At 37.6% G+C, this 15,886-nt stretch overlaps 1 protein-coding gene across 15 annotated transcripts in view; it reads right to left on the reverse strand.

Moving 5' to 3' along the window:
* ptprsa (protein tyrosine phosphatase receptor type Sa) overlaps positions 1–15,886 on the reverse strand; it is a 243,552-nt gene that overhangs the window by 109,288 nt on the left and 118,378 nt on the right. For all 15 annotated transcript variants that reach the window (XM_008406780.2, XM_008406777.2, XM_008406775.2 and 12 more), the window contains exons 4-5: positions 7,174–7,319; positions 3,635–3,776 (exon numbers count right to left, since the gene is read on the reverse strand). In XM_008406780.2, the coding sequence (XP_008405002.1) occupies positions 3,635–3,776; positions 7,174–7,319 (288 nt within the window). The remainder of the gene's footprint in view (positions 1–3,634; positions 3,777–7,173; positions 7,320–15,886) is intronic.

A 15,886-nucleotide genomic window follows, 5' to 3' on the forward strand; every position in this document is an offset into this window, starting at 1 on the left:
TCCAGAGTGCACTTCATATGTTTGCTGGTCCTCCTCCAAGGACTCCCAGAGGACTCTGTGAACGTCTTAGTGGAGCCAGATGGCCCCCATCTTAGGTATTCAGCTGTGGCAGTGAAGTAACAGCCAAGGAGGTGTCACAGTCAAAGCTAAATGCAACCGCCACTGCCATCAACATATGCGCACACACGCACATACAGAACTGAACAACATAATAGGAAGTGAGCCTTTGTTATCGTCAGCGCAARGTTTAAAAAAAGGTAAGAGAGAAGTTCTGTTTAAAGTTTTAGTGCATCTGTCATGGTATGTTTATCGTTTAAGTACTATGTTTGTGCAAGTACATATTTGGAATGCACTTTTGTATCTCTGTTTGTGTGCATGTCCTTAAAAGTGACGATGTATGTGTGGGGAGAACAGTGAGATGTTATTCATTGTRTTTAAAACTAAAAAGATCTTGTATTGAGTCATAACAAACCAGTTCCTCTCTAGGAATGAGAATGTTAGGAAAGTTCTGATGTATGCTTGCTCGTAAGGTAAGACAAACACCCACTTCTTTATCCAGAAGAAATRCATGCAATTCCTGCTTTGTTGGAATATTTATCTTATCAGCTGTGAAAGTATGGACTTCTTTAACTACTACCCTAATAGTTGATCAAAAATGTTTCTGTACATTTGCATTTGATAAAGAATCAATGTGGGTTGAAATGTGCATGCTGCTGAGAATTCCAATATACGTGCACCGCACATTTCCGGCSAAGCCACCCATCATAGCGACCCATTTTCTGCCTCTCTAAATCCCAGACCACATCCCCTCTGTTTACTGGAAATGCTTCCCTTGTGCCTTGTCCCATATCCTGTAATCCTTTGCTATGTTCCAAGAACCCATGTTCAGCTATTGTCCTCCTCACCTGTTCTACACTGCCAATCATCCACATCACCTTCTGTTGTCTCCYTTCATCTATTGCCAACTTTTCTTGAATTTTAAATCCTTGTATTTTCTGCTGCTCCTCYTCCTCAACTCTAATTGCCTTTCACTCATAATGTKYAGTCTTCTTTACTTTCACCCTTCAAAATCTTCATTTTCCTATTTTTGTATTTTCTTGACAGATATTRCATATCGTTCTTAAAGTTTTCTTTTCTAGGTTCTATTCTGATCTTGATGGGTTAATCCAGGGAGCCTGGAACCAGTTAAGGATGGAAAACGGGACATTTCTTCTATCCTCCGCAGACATACATCTGTCAAATTCTCCTCCATCAACACACTTGCATGCATATTTCAATGCTTTGTCTTGCCTGCACAGGAGATGTGCCTTCTTCCTCTTGGCCCTGGAGTGGATCTTAATAACCTCACATTTGTTATCGTCTTCTGTAGACTAATCAGGATTTGTTCTGTGCTCCAACCGAGGGCCCTAGTGTGCATGTTCCCGAGAATTCAGTGTGCATGTTTGTTGTTGTTCAGTCTTTATGCTTGCCCAGGCTTATTTTGCCAAGGACTTTTGATATGGGAATGCTAAAATCCTTCATAAACAAAATAAGCTTTGGATATGTTGTGCAGACTTTTTTTTTTTAGATGTGCAGAGAAATCAGCTGGTGACAATCTATTCATCCATCCTTAGTACATCCTACTATTTTCATGGTCACTTATCAGGCGAGATGCAGGATGAAATCTGAATAAATCACCAGTCTATCAYAGGACAACACAGTGACACAAAGGAGATGCACACCTGGATGCTAATACCTATAATTAATTTAGCATATTGAATCAACTTAACAGTTATGTTCTTGGACTATGGGAAGAAGCCGGCATACCCGGATACAACCCATCCATGCATCTGGAGAACATGCATACTCCATGCARAGATCGTAGCCTGGGTCTTTCTGGGATTTTAACCCAACATGTTGTTCTGACTGGTGACTGGAATTTGAGAATTCTAAGACTAATCTGCTCTGATCACCTAGAAATTCAAAAATCACATGTCATTAAGGGGTCCTCTAAGCCCCTTCAAAAATCATAGAATTAAAACGTATTTACACATGCAAACTGAGATTGGTATTGGCAGATTAAACAACTATAAAAATCAGACATAAGAAATCAGTTACAAAATCATTGTTGTTGCATTTCAAACTTTTTGTTGTTGATTTCCTATTCTTTGTCATTTGCCAGTCTCAGATTAATTAAAAGGCAGCCCTAACAGTCAAATGTCTTAAATCTACTTGGTCAAGAAAGAAAAAAAAATGTGTGAGTAAAACAATTTAAAGGCAAACATAATGCAGGTAATTTACAAAATGAACAGACAGCAGTCAAATAGCTTACTAAGTTATTCAAATTGTAACTGTATTTCTACACTAGAGGAACTCGCACCTTCGTCAAAGCATAGCAGGTCTGTGTCTAACAATGACTAAGCTATGTTGGGCAAGGTTTGCCATCTCTGGCGCAATGTTCCCACCAGACAAATGCTGCCCACACCAGTGCTGGTGGATCAGACAGCCAGAAAGGCCTGGTGTTTGTGCTGCCAGYCCGGCAGCATTAGCTCAGCTTCATCCAGGCCTGGAATCAAGGCAGATGGCAGTGGAAGAGAAAAGAGGAAAAAGACACTGTGCTGTGTGGGTCTATATATTGGAAGCCGTCAGCAAAATGTGGAATGAAAAAGACGAAATCGGGTAGGTAGCAACATGTTTGTTCACCGTAACAACATCATCATGACCTTAAATGTTATTTTGTCAACACTTCATCTAAAATTGCTTTTTATCATGARCTACTATGTACTATATAGTTATTTTAYTCCTGATATATCTGTGGGCACYCTTGTACGGGATGTCCAAGCACATCTGTCAGCTGCCGTGGCCTCTCTGTAGATGCACAATCAATCCAATTCATCGAGGGACTTTAAGGGCTGCCAATGACAGGCTCACCTATTACTTGAATGACAGCTGATTAGTCTCATCAAAAAAATATGTGATTAACAGCACTCAACATTTCAACAGCAAAAGAGTTGGTGGTTGCCATGTCTCCTTTTGTTTTAGATACATTAACATGGTTTTGGTACATCAGATTTTTTTTTTTTTTTCAGATTTAACATTTCTTGAACTTGGCAAGTAAAACCATTGCATATGAAATCTCACCCTATAATATTGTATGTTTCTACACATAGACAAAATTGGATTTAACAAAAGATTTATTTTAAATTTGGCGCTTTTTTGTTGTTGATAAAATGGAGTACTGTATAATAATTTCAGCTTCACAAAGTATGATGTGTATAAAATAAAACTGTTCCTAATAAACTGTCCAAAAGTTGAGCTCAGGACCCCACTGGGTAATCAATAAATTTTGGGTGTTGATGTCCTATGCAAAAAAATTTAATTCTAAGCAACTAGATTTAATTTGCTATAAATCCTTCAAAAACATTAAATTAAAAATAAAAATACATTGCTAATCGATGCTGTTTGTGGTTTTATTTTTTTGACTATTTGACTTGCTACCTGAACAGTACTGAAACTGAAAAGTTTCAGTACCTCTTGAGCAGAAAGTCACAGATTGAAATTCCAGACACAAAAAATGCCGCTCTAGTAAATGCACTGCATAAATCCATGATCTTCTCACAGGGGGGAAAAAAAATTAAAAAGCAGGAGGCTTTACCTCTGATGATGGTGAGCTTGGCGCTGACGGAATTCTCGCCTGCGCTGTTCTCTGCTAGACATTCGTAGATATTCTCATCACGTGGTGCTCGGAGTGGTTGGATTCTGAGCACAGCGCCAGCACCCTCGTCAAACTCAATCGTCTGTGAAATGAAGCATAAGGAGCAAAGTTTGGCTACRTTTGTTTGGGATTTCAATTTAAATACCACAATTTTTTAAGTTGGCAGCAAAGTGTAAGTAAACAGTAGATCACCAGAGAAAGCAGCTAGCGATGGACGACATGGAGCTGAAATTTATCACAACTTGTTTTGCAATTTTCTTTCAAGTGATTATAAACAATATTACAATTCAACACAGTTTTCTGGGAAATAATCATTGCYTTACTTTGCTGACTTCTACAGAAAATGTGCTACTTTAATCACCCAATTACATTAATGTAAGAAGCTAAAGACACACAATAATGAGTTTATGCTTTATGAAAACTCAATATGAAAAAAACAGTTTGGGCTTCAAAAGTAACAGTCATACTATCAGATTTTGTGTTTGTCATTGACTATATTTATTTATATTGTCAGATGGACATAAGTATGAATATTGTCCCATTGTGATCGGTTAACATGTAGACAAGTGCACCACAAATGTGGTTTATTCTATTCTTCTGAAACCAAACAATGCAAAAACAACAACAAAAAAATCCATTAAAGACAGAGTTTCCCTCAACACAGTTTGTGTTTTCATCTTGTTTTACAACTGCAATTATGCCTYTTTTCTGCTTTGTTGTTGTGTTTCTAAGGTTTGTTGAAAGTCCTTGGAACAACAAAGAMGGATAACATATGGGTTAGGATTGTGGTTGSGAAAACAGTTTTATAAGAATTACATAAACAGTAACTGTTCAGTTATGTTCTGTTTATATGAAGCTGTAATGTTTGTRAAAGACTCTATTAACATTGCAGACAGATTCTGGCCACTGGGTTGGTGTTTGATCCGACTGAAAATCAATAGATCAATAAGTGCAAAACTAGAATTTTGATGGCGCCAGTTGTGAAATAATCGGCCTCAGTTTTTTGCACAAACCGTTGTCTTCTGACCTCTTTTCTTTKGTCTAATTTTGGACAAACCAGTCAAGGAAGATGATTAGATTCCAAGCCTGACGGCATAAACCACAGTTCTAGTGTCTACCCCTCTTAAATGGAAGCTWATACCATTACAACCTAGGTTTTACWGCTCCAACCATCTGAGCAATGTGTGACTTTGAACCACAAACAGGAGCCTTCAGCAGCTCTGCTGTTTGTGTGACGCACATCCCGGCCTGAGCAGCTAATTAGGCTAAAAACACTGCAGAGCATGCCATCGTGATCAATATCAAAGCAGCTGTCTAGAGGGTAGAGAAGATAAGAACAGAAATAAAACTACGACTTCAAAACCCACTTTACCAATTTTTATGCCCAGTTAAATGGGAAGCGTCCATTCGGCTGGGCTCCTTCGTGCCCTTGGCTTTGTTTTCCACTTAGCATGCAGAGGAGGAGCAAGCGCAAACAGAACTTGTCTTTTTATTTTATCCTCAGTTGGGATTCTGGTCTTCCTGTTGATGCTTCTGTCATTTTTTTTTTTTTTTTCCGCTTTTGCTTTTCAGCGCCTTCCCCCACGGTTTCCCTCACGCCGCTACGCATGAATGTGCGGGTTCGGGTGTGTGCATAGATCTGAGTGCTGTCACTGTTGTCACTGTTAAATAAAGCAACTTTTTAATTAAGAGACATTGAGCATCAGTCAAGACTTTTAGAGATGCCATCTGGGATGCCTGCCGAGAAGTGAATAACAAACATCATGAATAACGCACAGGCATAATCATGCAGTCAAGGCTGCTTCAAGAAAAAAAAAAAAAAAACAGCTCTGGTAAAATGTGACAATAACAGAGTCAGTCAAGTGCAAAAAGGACACAGTTTGTGGAATGTGAGGGATCAGCATTTCAATGCTGGGCAGCTGTAGCTAATGATAGACATGTAAATATTCAGAGGTTAAAAGAAGTAAATCCATGAAAGCTGTGATGTGTTTTCTACATCAATTTGTAAAAATCATGAGGGGAAAGTTAAAATAATAAGCCTTTTCAAAATTGCTATGATAAACTCAAGCTGAAAGAAAACGGCTCGCAAGATGGTAAAACAGAGTAACTGAAAGTCAAAACAGTTGTCATTGTACAGTGTTTTGCGAAGGTATTCATATGCCTTGACCTTTTCCACATTATGTTATGTTACAGTCACAAACTTGAATGTATTTTTCTCAAAGTTTCATGTGGTAGAGCAATACAAAGAAGCACATAACTAAGACATTAAGGGACATGGATTTGTAAATTAAAAAAAAAAAGATCCTCCCCCAAGAGATGATTTGGTTGAGCCATTTTTCACTGCAATTGCATCTGCAAGTATTTTGGGGTATGTCTTTACTAGCTTTGCTCATCTACAGCTTTCCTGACTCTGCTGAAGAAAAGCATAATTGATGCCACCATCATGTGTTCATTCAAGGTCATATGCAGTGTACATAAACACATTGTGATTTGCCTGTTGACAAATTTGGTCTTATTTATATTTATTTATTTATGACCATAGAAGCTTAATTTACATGCTAACTATGTTGCTTACATGGCTTGAGGCTAACTGAATCACACGACTTTACAGGTTTCTTTCCACACTGACTTTCACCTCATCGTTCACGGGAGTCAGATTTGTGCAGTGCCAAACTAATAGTTGTTCTATCAARAGGCTTCAACCTGAGCAGTTGGAAAGCGTAGTTTCTGCAGAGATATAAGTTTCTCAGTTCCCTCTGTTAATGCTCTCTTCTCCCAGCTGGTCAACTTAGGCAGATGGCTATGATTTTGTAGGTTTGCAGTTGTGCTATACTTTTTCCGGTTCCTGTTAATGAACTCACAGTGAGATGTGCAAAGCTTGGGATGTTGTTTTATAAGCTAACCCTACCAATAACTTCTCCATATTTTTTTTTCTGAGTGTTKCTCTGTGCTCCTTGGTTTTCATGTTGCTTTTTAGTTTATCTACTATTGTTCTACAGCGAAGCCCTCACATAACGATTACATTTATACTAACAGTACATTACACTGGTAGCTTCCACTTAGTAGCTGTGCATTATTTAGTGCTGATCTATCACATAGTTGTAAAAGAGTAAACTGAAGCTTGTGATTGTAACAAGACAMATGTGTRAAAAGTTCAASGTTTGTGACTACTACATGAAGGAATAAAGCGGGTCCTTAAGAGCCCACTACTTTGCAATCAGAATCAATAGCAGAGAACAAGATGTCCTCCATTTCCACACAGCACCAAAATCTTTTTAATGTGATTAATTCCATTACATGTTTTCAGGTTACATTTAATAATTCACTTTAACAGACCCACATGTGAGCATTTAGTGTTGTAATTTTWTGGCCTAGTGTTGTATGACATGACAGTAACATAAACACTCTGTCTCTCCACWTTAAGTCAGCCCAGCACACCTACGGATAGCAGAAAGGTACAGCATAATTCACAAACTTACCTCTATGCGCTGAGAGTTCACCTTCTTTCCTTTCTTGTTCCAACTAACTTTTGGCTTGGGGTCGCCCGTTGCCTGGCAGACAAAGGAGACCACTCCGCCCGAGACACCAATCTGGTCAACAGGAACTTTAGTGAACTCTGGCTTTGCTGGAGAGCAAAGAAAAACATACATTACCACAGGCTATAAGATAAATGCTGCAGCACTGGTGCTAACTCAGTTCCTTTAATTACATTTCACAAAGAACTCACTTCCAAATGTCAACCGAGTGCATGTGCAAGCATCCACACATACTTTATCTTGGTCTGTATCTAATTTTCACTTTGCACATCTCCTTGTATCCACCCCTCCAACTGTAGTGCTCTACAACTTTCAAATTTATATGGTAATGCCCAGGTTGTGATGATTACAAGCTTAAACATGTATCATTCCACAAAAAAAAAAAAAAAGAACAAAGGACAAGGTCCAGTGAAGAAGCAAATTCTTTGGAAAAGGTCATTAACCCTCCTGTGGTCTTAGCACGACGCTCAGGAGGAGTATGGCAGATGTCATGGTTGAACAACAGGGAAGCAGTGGGGGTGTCCCGTCAGACCGTCAGCACCTAAAACCACCCCCAGGACCCCCCAAAAAAACCTTGTAAAAGCGCATGCAGGATCAGTGTGACCCTGCTGGATTGTGCACAGGGTAAAAAGCTTGCGGTGTTCAATCTACCCTGTCCCTTAAGACCAGGGGTGAGTGAAAGCTGTGACCTGATATAAGAGAGTTTTCCTCTTTATGGTAATAGCTAACTTATTTCTACCACAGAACAGTGAAAAACAATCATTAGCTGAACTGTTCAAATAGAAAATGCCTCAGTTGTTTTAACTGAAAACCARCGGTGAAATAGCCGTCGCAGTCCATCAAAAGTTTAACACACGTTTGGGTTAAAGTAGGTTTAAGAGAACAAACTGGATAGAAAAAGAGAGAAAAAAAACCTACACCCTCCCGGGGAACTTGTTAAATCTGAATCACACAGATATACGGCAATGATCAAACGGCCAAGCGCACAACATCAAATTAATAATTGAGGGACCACGGGCCGACACAGGTCTCCAAGCACTGCTAAACACATATGAGGGAGAATTCCTGCATTCATTATCAGGCAAAGAGAGGTGGGAAGAAGGAGAATGAACCAAAAAGAAATGGCATGAGACATGGCAGAGGAAAAGAAGAAGCGTGAGCGCTGTGCCTCAGGAAAATAGGGCAAGTACACTCAAAGTTCAACTTACTGCCTCCAAATGTTAAGCCAAATATTTCACAATACTGTTAAAGGATAAAACCAACCACTACACAGCTCTTCCGACCAAGTAAGTGTTTAATTCATAATAAGAATATTAGGGACTATCAAGGACAGACAGCAACACATTTTTGTTTTTTACTCTTAAAGCGGCATCCTTGCATCAATATGCTGTCTGTGCTGGAAAACTGCAACACCAATAATAGGATTTWAAAAAAGAAAAGAAAGAAAATCCAACAAAATGAACTTAGAACAAAAGTTGAAACTTTTTCTCATTGTATATTTCACAGATATGTATTTAAAAATACTATACAGGTTGCGGTGTAAATTGAGCACCTTTGCCTTCTCGTCATCTTAAGGAAGTGGCTTACTTCATCTTCCTGCTGCATAAAATGATCCCTTCTGGCATTTTACACTTTCAATTTCCATCCTAAACATCCCTGTGCAGCTTTACACAACACAGCTTCTCCAGATTTGACCTTCCTTTACAATGTGCCCTCTGTTGAGACAGAAGTGGGCTTTACACACAGCCAGCCCATGGCAGTGGTTCTTACTGAAGGCCGGCATTCTTTGATTAGTTTTCCCGTGGACTGTCTGACATTTCCACCCAGTCGCATTCTCCCCCTCTCTCTGGCTTCGCAAGATGAGAGAGATGTAAAATAAATGTGAATGCCTGGCTGAATTTACCTCCTGACAGATTTCAGTTTTTTTTTTTTTTTGCTATACAATGTACTGTATATAGTTTTGAGTATTACTTGAGGTAGGGTTTAAATAAAATAGGCAGCCAGCCAAAAAGAGAGCTGTGAAGAAGAAAAAAAAAACCCAGATGGGATAGAAATAAAAATGGAAAATGACACAGTCATGAATGACAGGACKAGTGAAGGAGCAGGTGGAAAGGTCAGTGGTGGAAGGAATGCTAGAAGAGTAGAGAAAGAAGGTGACAGGAGGTCTAGAAGCTCCGAAATTGGTAAGAATGAGTGTGGTGTAAAAAGTGCTGGACAACTCATCAAAAAGTTTTTCTAACTTTAACAAATTCTAGCTCTTACTATTTGCAACTCACAATTGCCAAGCAGCCCTTCACAGGGATCTACTTTTTGAGGGTCTATTTACCGCCTAAAGAAGAAATGTGTATATGATGAGAACACAGAAATGTGTATATGATGAGAAGACACYAAKCATTTTTCTAATCCCATCTTTGACACATCAGAATACATATGTTAATTTCAGTGGCACTTTTAAAATKATCMCTTGCATCTAAACCTCATGCTCCATAGAGCATCTCACAATTAGAAGATGTGAATGTATAAGAAGGCCATGCTTTTTTTAACTATTCAAAAGGATAGTTAAAAATCCACATGTCTTCTACATGTGGAAAGAAAAGTTTCTTTATAATAAATACAGCCTTAACGGGTCAGAAAATATAATAAAACCTTTACACAAAGCACTAAAAGACAATGATAAAACTTTCAAATGAATTCTAAAAAGTAACTATAACAAGCAAAGAGGCATTAAAACAGGAGTCATTTGAGTAAAAGAAAATTATTTTTGAAATATTTTCCAACTGAAATAAATTTCAGACCAGATTTTAGGAGTGACTGGTTCTAGAAATGGATTGACAAACACATCCGTTCTTCAGATTTGACAGCAGAGGTGGATATACAGTAAATGACCATTTTGTTGCCTAATTTGTGAAATGATGCTTCAGAGTCCTTATTGTAGAAGTACAACTAGGTGCCAGCTCTGTACATTTAGCATAGAATATTTTGCCTTTTATTAAATTCTATGTAAAAGACTTATATTGGTACTAAAACATAACGGCATGGAACTGCAGAAAAAAAAAGGCTGGTTGAATCTAAGCCTAAATTTTCTTGATAAGAACCAGGAATCCCCACCATGTCATGCATTTATTAAGGTGCTGTGGTGCACAGCTGTAAGATCGACCACAACCTAAAGTAGTGTCTAAAAACACTTCCTCAAGAGGTACAATGCTCTCTTTTGTTGGATTTTTTTATGTTTTAGTATTTAGTGTGTTTAAGTGATACATACACCAGATTTTATTCCTTTGACATATCTTTTTTTTTTTTTTTTTGCTCATTCAACAGACGTACAGATAAAATGCAAAGGAGAAAAGATGGGGATACATTGAAAATATTTGTCTTCCATGTCTTTTTTAATGCTGATTTTCTTGATTTGTCTTGTTTGTGTAGAGATGGTTAATTTTCAAAGAGCCAGTATGCGTTTTTATGCACAAACCATCAAGAACCCCTTCAGCTGGCTGTGGGCTTGTGAATTAAAATTACACTGCAATTACTACAGGGGGTATGGAGTTTATGATTGTGTGAACTCTGATGAGCATAATTAACCTTTTTTCCTGTTCTCTCTTGCTATGTGCCTCTGGGCCTCATCTGCCAGTTAGTGCTGACTTTAAGCCCATGCTCTTTTTTTCCTGAAATTTTAACCTCACCACCACACCAGTAATTGCAGGGTGGAAAAGGTTGAACAGTGTCTGGATTTTAAGTGCTTAAAATGTTTTGTGGTCATGAGTGATGGCACAGACCAGTCCAAAATATCAACAGGTACTTTCACAATGTGTCCTGTAATAAATCGGGCTCGACCTCTAGATAGGTTGTGACATCAGGATCAAATAAAATGCACTGCTAAACCGAGTAGAAGCTTTCAGGCTTTTTGTCCATTTATAGTGCCAGGTAATGTTGACGGCTGAGCAAATTGAGTACGTAAAGTTGCTAAGGTGTTAAACTGCAAGACTACACCACCGACACTTTGATTATTTCAATTCTGTGACCTTTTTTTCCTTCCCACACTCTCGAGAAGTGAAATTCTTGCAGAGTGGCAAGTACATRAACAAAAAAATTAYATTAGGAAAAGAATCGTCACACAAACTGTAATTTTGAATTTGGATTTGAAACATTGTTTCTATTTATAATGCTATAACCTCTCATTAAACGGGCGATGTGCCAGTTCAAAAAGAAAAAGTGCAAAGTAAAACATTACCAAAATGCATATTTTTTATTAATACTCCAATGTACATTAGAATTTGCATATGTTATTTTAAGATTTAGCAAAAAAAMCACCGGTTGCATTTCAGCTAAGTGAAAATTTGCAAAGGTTCAATATTTTGTCCACATAATTATAATTTGGCTGGAAAGAGGTTTTAACACAAAACAGACCCATGGATTGATAAGAAAGAAACATGTCATGTCTTCCGTGACAAACTTTTTACCTTTTACTCAAAAACGATAACACATTTGCGTTTGGATTAAAACAGAAACTTTAAGGGACTGCCTTCCTGACATATTTGCTTAAACTCTGTTCTGCTGCTCCATTCTCTGATGGAGAATGGAGCAAGTTGTAACTACTAACTTGTAGTTTTTACACCTGAAGTGGCAAAATGTAAAAGCGATAGGGCATTGCGTTCTGTGTAGCATCTTTTGGTGTGAGGATGAGGTAGAGTATTCAAGCTAAAAACGAAAAAAAAAGAAAAACAGTAAGAAATGTTATGGTTCTTTATCTGTCTGCGCCATTTCATGTGTCTTTCCATTTACTGCAACATGTGTAACAAGTCCATCAATATAAACACAAGTAAGAATGCATTATCTTCACATACAGGACATTGAAAGGACATTCCTCCTGCAGTGGACATTTGTCCCTTTCATCGTCTCCCCTCTATTCCGTAAGCATTTCTCAAACAGGCTGAGGTACGGCAGAGCCCAGATAAGCACACAGAGTCCAGTCTTTATCAGGCTGGCAGTGGGACATGGCCTCAGCTAAAATAACCAGCAATGGGGGCACTGCTATCTTCACACCTCCCCAAGAATAGAACTGATCAACGCATGCGGGGCTGCTCAGAAAAAGGGGGAGGGGGAACACTCACACTGTGCACACAGACGCATGTTTAGCTAATACAGCAACCACCTGCTACTGGCCGCTACCTCTGCTGGACCCGATAACACAGAACACACAGGCACTGCGATTTTAATGTGGTGGAGAGTGGGAGGTGGGAATGTGAATATGAGATGGCTCCATTTACAGTACTTAACTGTTGTTGTTTGATGGGGAGGGGGRCTGTAAAAGGAGGTGGGGACTGGCTTTATGACTAATACAGTAATTGGCAGAAAAAGGTTCTCTACTCATAAATAGGAGCCATTATCCACTGAATTAGCAAAGTGGGAGACAAAATGATGCAGAGCCATTCAGTGATTTGCCGAGAAAGGAAGAGAACTGGTAAAGAGCACTTGTTATCTATCTTGCTACAAATAGGGAGCTCACAGCACATTTACCAGCAACATCTGAAAAGAACATCTGGCAACTGTGTCAACTCCCCCCGAAAATAAAATAGAATAAGCTAGCCACATCTTTTGTAAATTGGAAACCCCTAAAATGTATTATTTGCTGAAGATGTATATTCAAATAATTTCAAAGCTTCATTTTTCATTATTTGATTATTTAGTTTTTCCTCTTAAAATAGCAACATAAAAATGCAGTTTCTTTCACATATTTAAATAATAATCACTACCAAGGGCATTGTTTTATCTCTAATTTTAGAATATTTATATTCTTGTTTAGCATATTTATATAGATGTGAAAACAGTAAAACTACTTTAACTAACTTTGAACTCAACACACATTCTATCCCTTCCACAGATCTGYATGGAATATTTTTGAATGTTTATTTGATTGGAAATCAGGTTTACCTATCATTTTGCATTCGTATATTTAGGCAACGTTATGCAGAAGCATATTTAATGGCCATTTAAATTTGAAGAAATTTGATGATTGTCTTCAAATCTAAAGACCTCAGAGGCATAAAAGATATAACAGGGAGATATTTATATATAAATTACATATATAAACTATATGAAAAGTACTATGAAAAAAATGCATTATGAGGAAAAAAAACACAAAGACAGTAGCAAATCTAAAAGCTATTCACTGTTAAATAAAGTAAAAAAAAAAAGAAAAAAAATATTTTTTTTTCTTTATATATATATAGGTAAAATACTAGAATAGAGACAGTCTCCAAATCAACAGCATCAGTCTATTGGTAAAAAAATTTGAATATTAAAATTATTTTTAGTTATGTTTTTGACAGACATACCAGAAAATATTACTTGTGAATTATTTTTCCCAATTTATTAATATGGTGTCAGTTACCAACATTTATAGTTTCTTTTCATTGACTATCATGTGAAAAATAGGTAAATAAACAGCATGCTTGGGCTCTATATTTACTTCAGAACTGCTATGTTGTTAAATCTAGCCTTTATGATACTGCGTTTTACACTACTGTGTTACAATGGAGCGATACAAAAAGACAATTATCCATTAGTCCAAGACATGAAAAAAGCTCTTTTTTTCTAGTTTGCGTGCACACTTTAGAGGTTTACGTCAAGAGGAATACAGAAAAAGACAGAGGAGCAGAAGGACAGACAGATTGATCAAGCCAAATGTGCATTCAAGTGAATGCGTAATTAGACTTCCACACACACTCACACATACACCCTCTKGGCCTAAACAACCAAGCTCCATCAATCAGGACCAATTCTCACAGGCTGCCTGGACAAGTGCCATCACTATGGAAACCAAGCTTCAACACTAMMCCAGTCTTGCTTTGTCTTGTTTGGAGGTTTTTACTGAGTCACTTCCAACAAAGACCAAAAAAGCAAGGCAAAACCTGAACCAGGAAAAATCACGCATTAAAATGGGAGAAGGAAAAACAATGGCTCAGACTATTTTCAAATTATGGTGAGAAAAAACAAACTAAAAGGAAAGGCACCTTCAGAGAGCCACGCAAAGAGATTTCCGAAGAAGGGAAACTAGCTCATCTCCTTTAGTTTTAGTAAATGAGTTTATAAGTCAAATTTTGACGAAACAACTCACTGAGTTATTTCAGTGAGTTATTTCAGTGAGTTATTTCGTTCGTGGGAGTTCGTGCTCCCACGAACTCTGTTGAGTTAAATAAAAACAATATAGAAGATAGTCTATAAGGAAAGGATTTATTTCTGTGCAATTCTGTTTCACTTTGCAAATTTAAGACTTAATGGAATAGTTTATTTTCTCATCACAATATTTTAAAGAAGAACTAATTGGAATTTTCACTTGGGACAGCTGTGATTTGAATTATACTACCTAGACTGCACAGCCTGTTCCTTGACTTTTTAATTGTATTTTCCCTTCAATAGAATATTATTATGATGCTGAGATAAAGTACAAGTGTACATTTATATTTCTTTATCCTTTTGTTTCACATGGTATTATCAYGGTGGAAGACCTACTTTAAGGTATATTAACACTATCCAAAAATATTCTACAGGCAGGAATTGATATTTTATCAGTTCTGTATTTTTCAAGGTTGGATTTTTAATGCATGATATAATATGTGAAGTTTACAAGAAAGCAAAGACAGTGAGCTTAGTTATATAGCMCTTTCTACAAGTAAGAATCAAACAGTAAAAAAGCATTTATACAACCTCTGGCTTTGAAGTTTGAAAGAAAAACATAAGCAGAAGCAGGGGAAAATATACAGTATGCCATCTATGTTGGCTGCACCAAAACAAGAAGATTAAACTTAGCAGGCCTCAAGAGGATTTGCAAAAAGGAAGGGGAAAGTCTGCAAAAACATCTTATGTGATGGTACACAGAGGTGAAAAACTTTGTCCAGTCGCATTACCGTCACAGTGATGCTGCCTCTCTATAAAGAGTGACACTCTTGTAATATGCACAAATTGGTCCCACTGAAACCGCTGTTCAACACTAATAATAAAAATAAAAAAAATAAAAAAACAGCAAAGGACATTAAGTATCCTCCAACCCATCGGAAATAAATACACTCAATTCCTGACAGAGAAGACGGAAATTATACTTAAGAGTGTGTATCTGATATCAATAAGGACACAGAGCTTGTGGAGAGGTGAAACGGGAACAATTTTGTTACATTTAAAAGACTCACTTGAGGCAATTGACACTTGTTGGCTCATTAGATGAAGAGGATGCCTCAAACTGCCAAAGGTGTTGTGGGCCAGATTAAAACAAATGACAAGGGGGAGAAAATGGAGAGAAAACAAGCCTCTATGAAGCCACTGAGAGAACACACAAGATGAAACGGTGCATCGTTTTTTTTATGCCTTTACATCCACCTGAACAGAAAATTTCTCGTTATAACCCTTCATTTAAAATGCATCAACTGCCTATGTGATGTGTCGAACTGCTTTCAACAAGCAGATGAAGGAACACGCAACCTTCACACACTTCAATCTCTTGTATTCCTCATTCAAACTGCCTGCAAACCACATAGACTGCTGGTATTTGTCTCCTCTTTTCCTAGCCTCTTTTTATTGACAATAATTTTTATGATTTATGCTGATAAACAGTTAAAGATGCAATCAAAACTGCCGGCATAGCTTAATGAAATTGCATATATAT

The sequence above is a fragment of the Poecilia reticulata genome, linkage group LG4 (genome assembly GCF_000633615.1).
Source record: "Poecilia reticulata strain Guanapo linkage group LG4, Guppy_female_1.0+MT, whole genome shotgun sequence".
NCBI classification, from domain to species: Eukaryota; Metazoa; Chordata; class Actinopteri; order Cyprinodontiformes; family Poeciliidae; genus Poecilia; species Poecilia reticulata.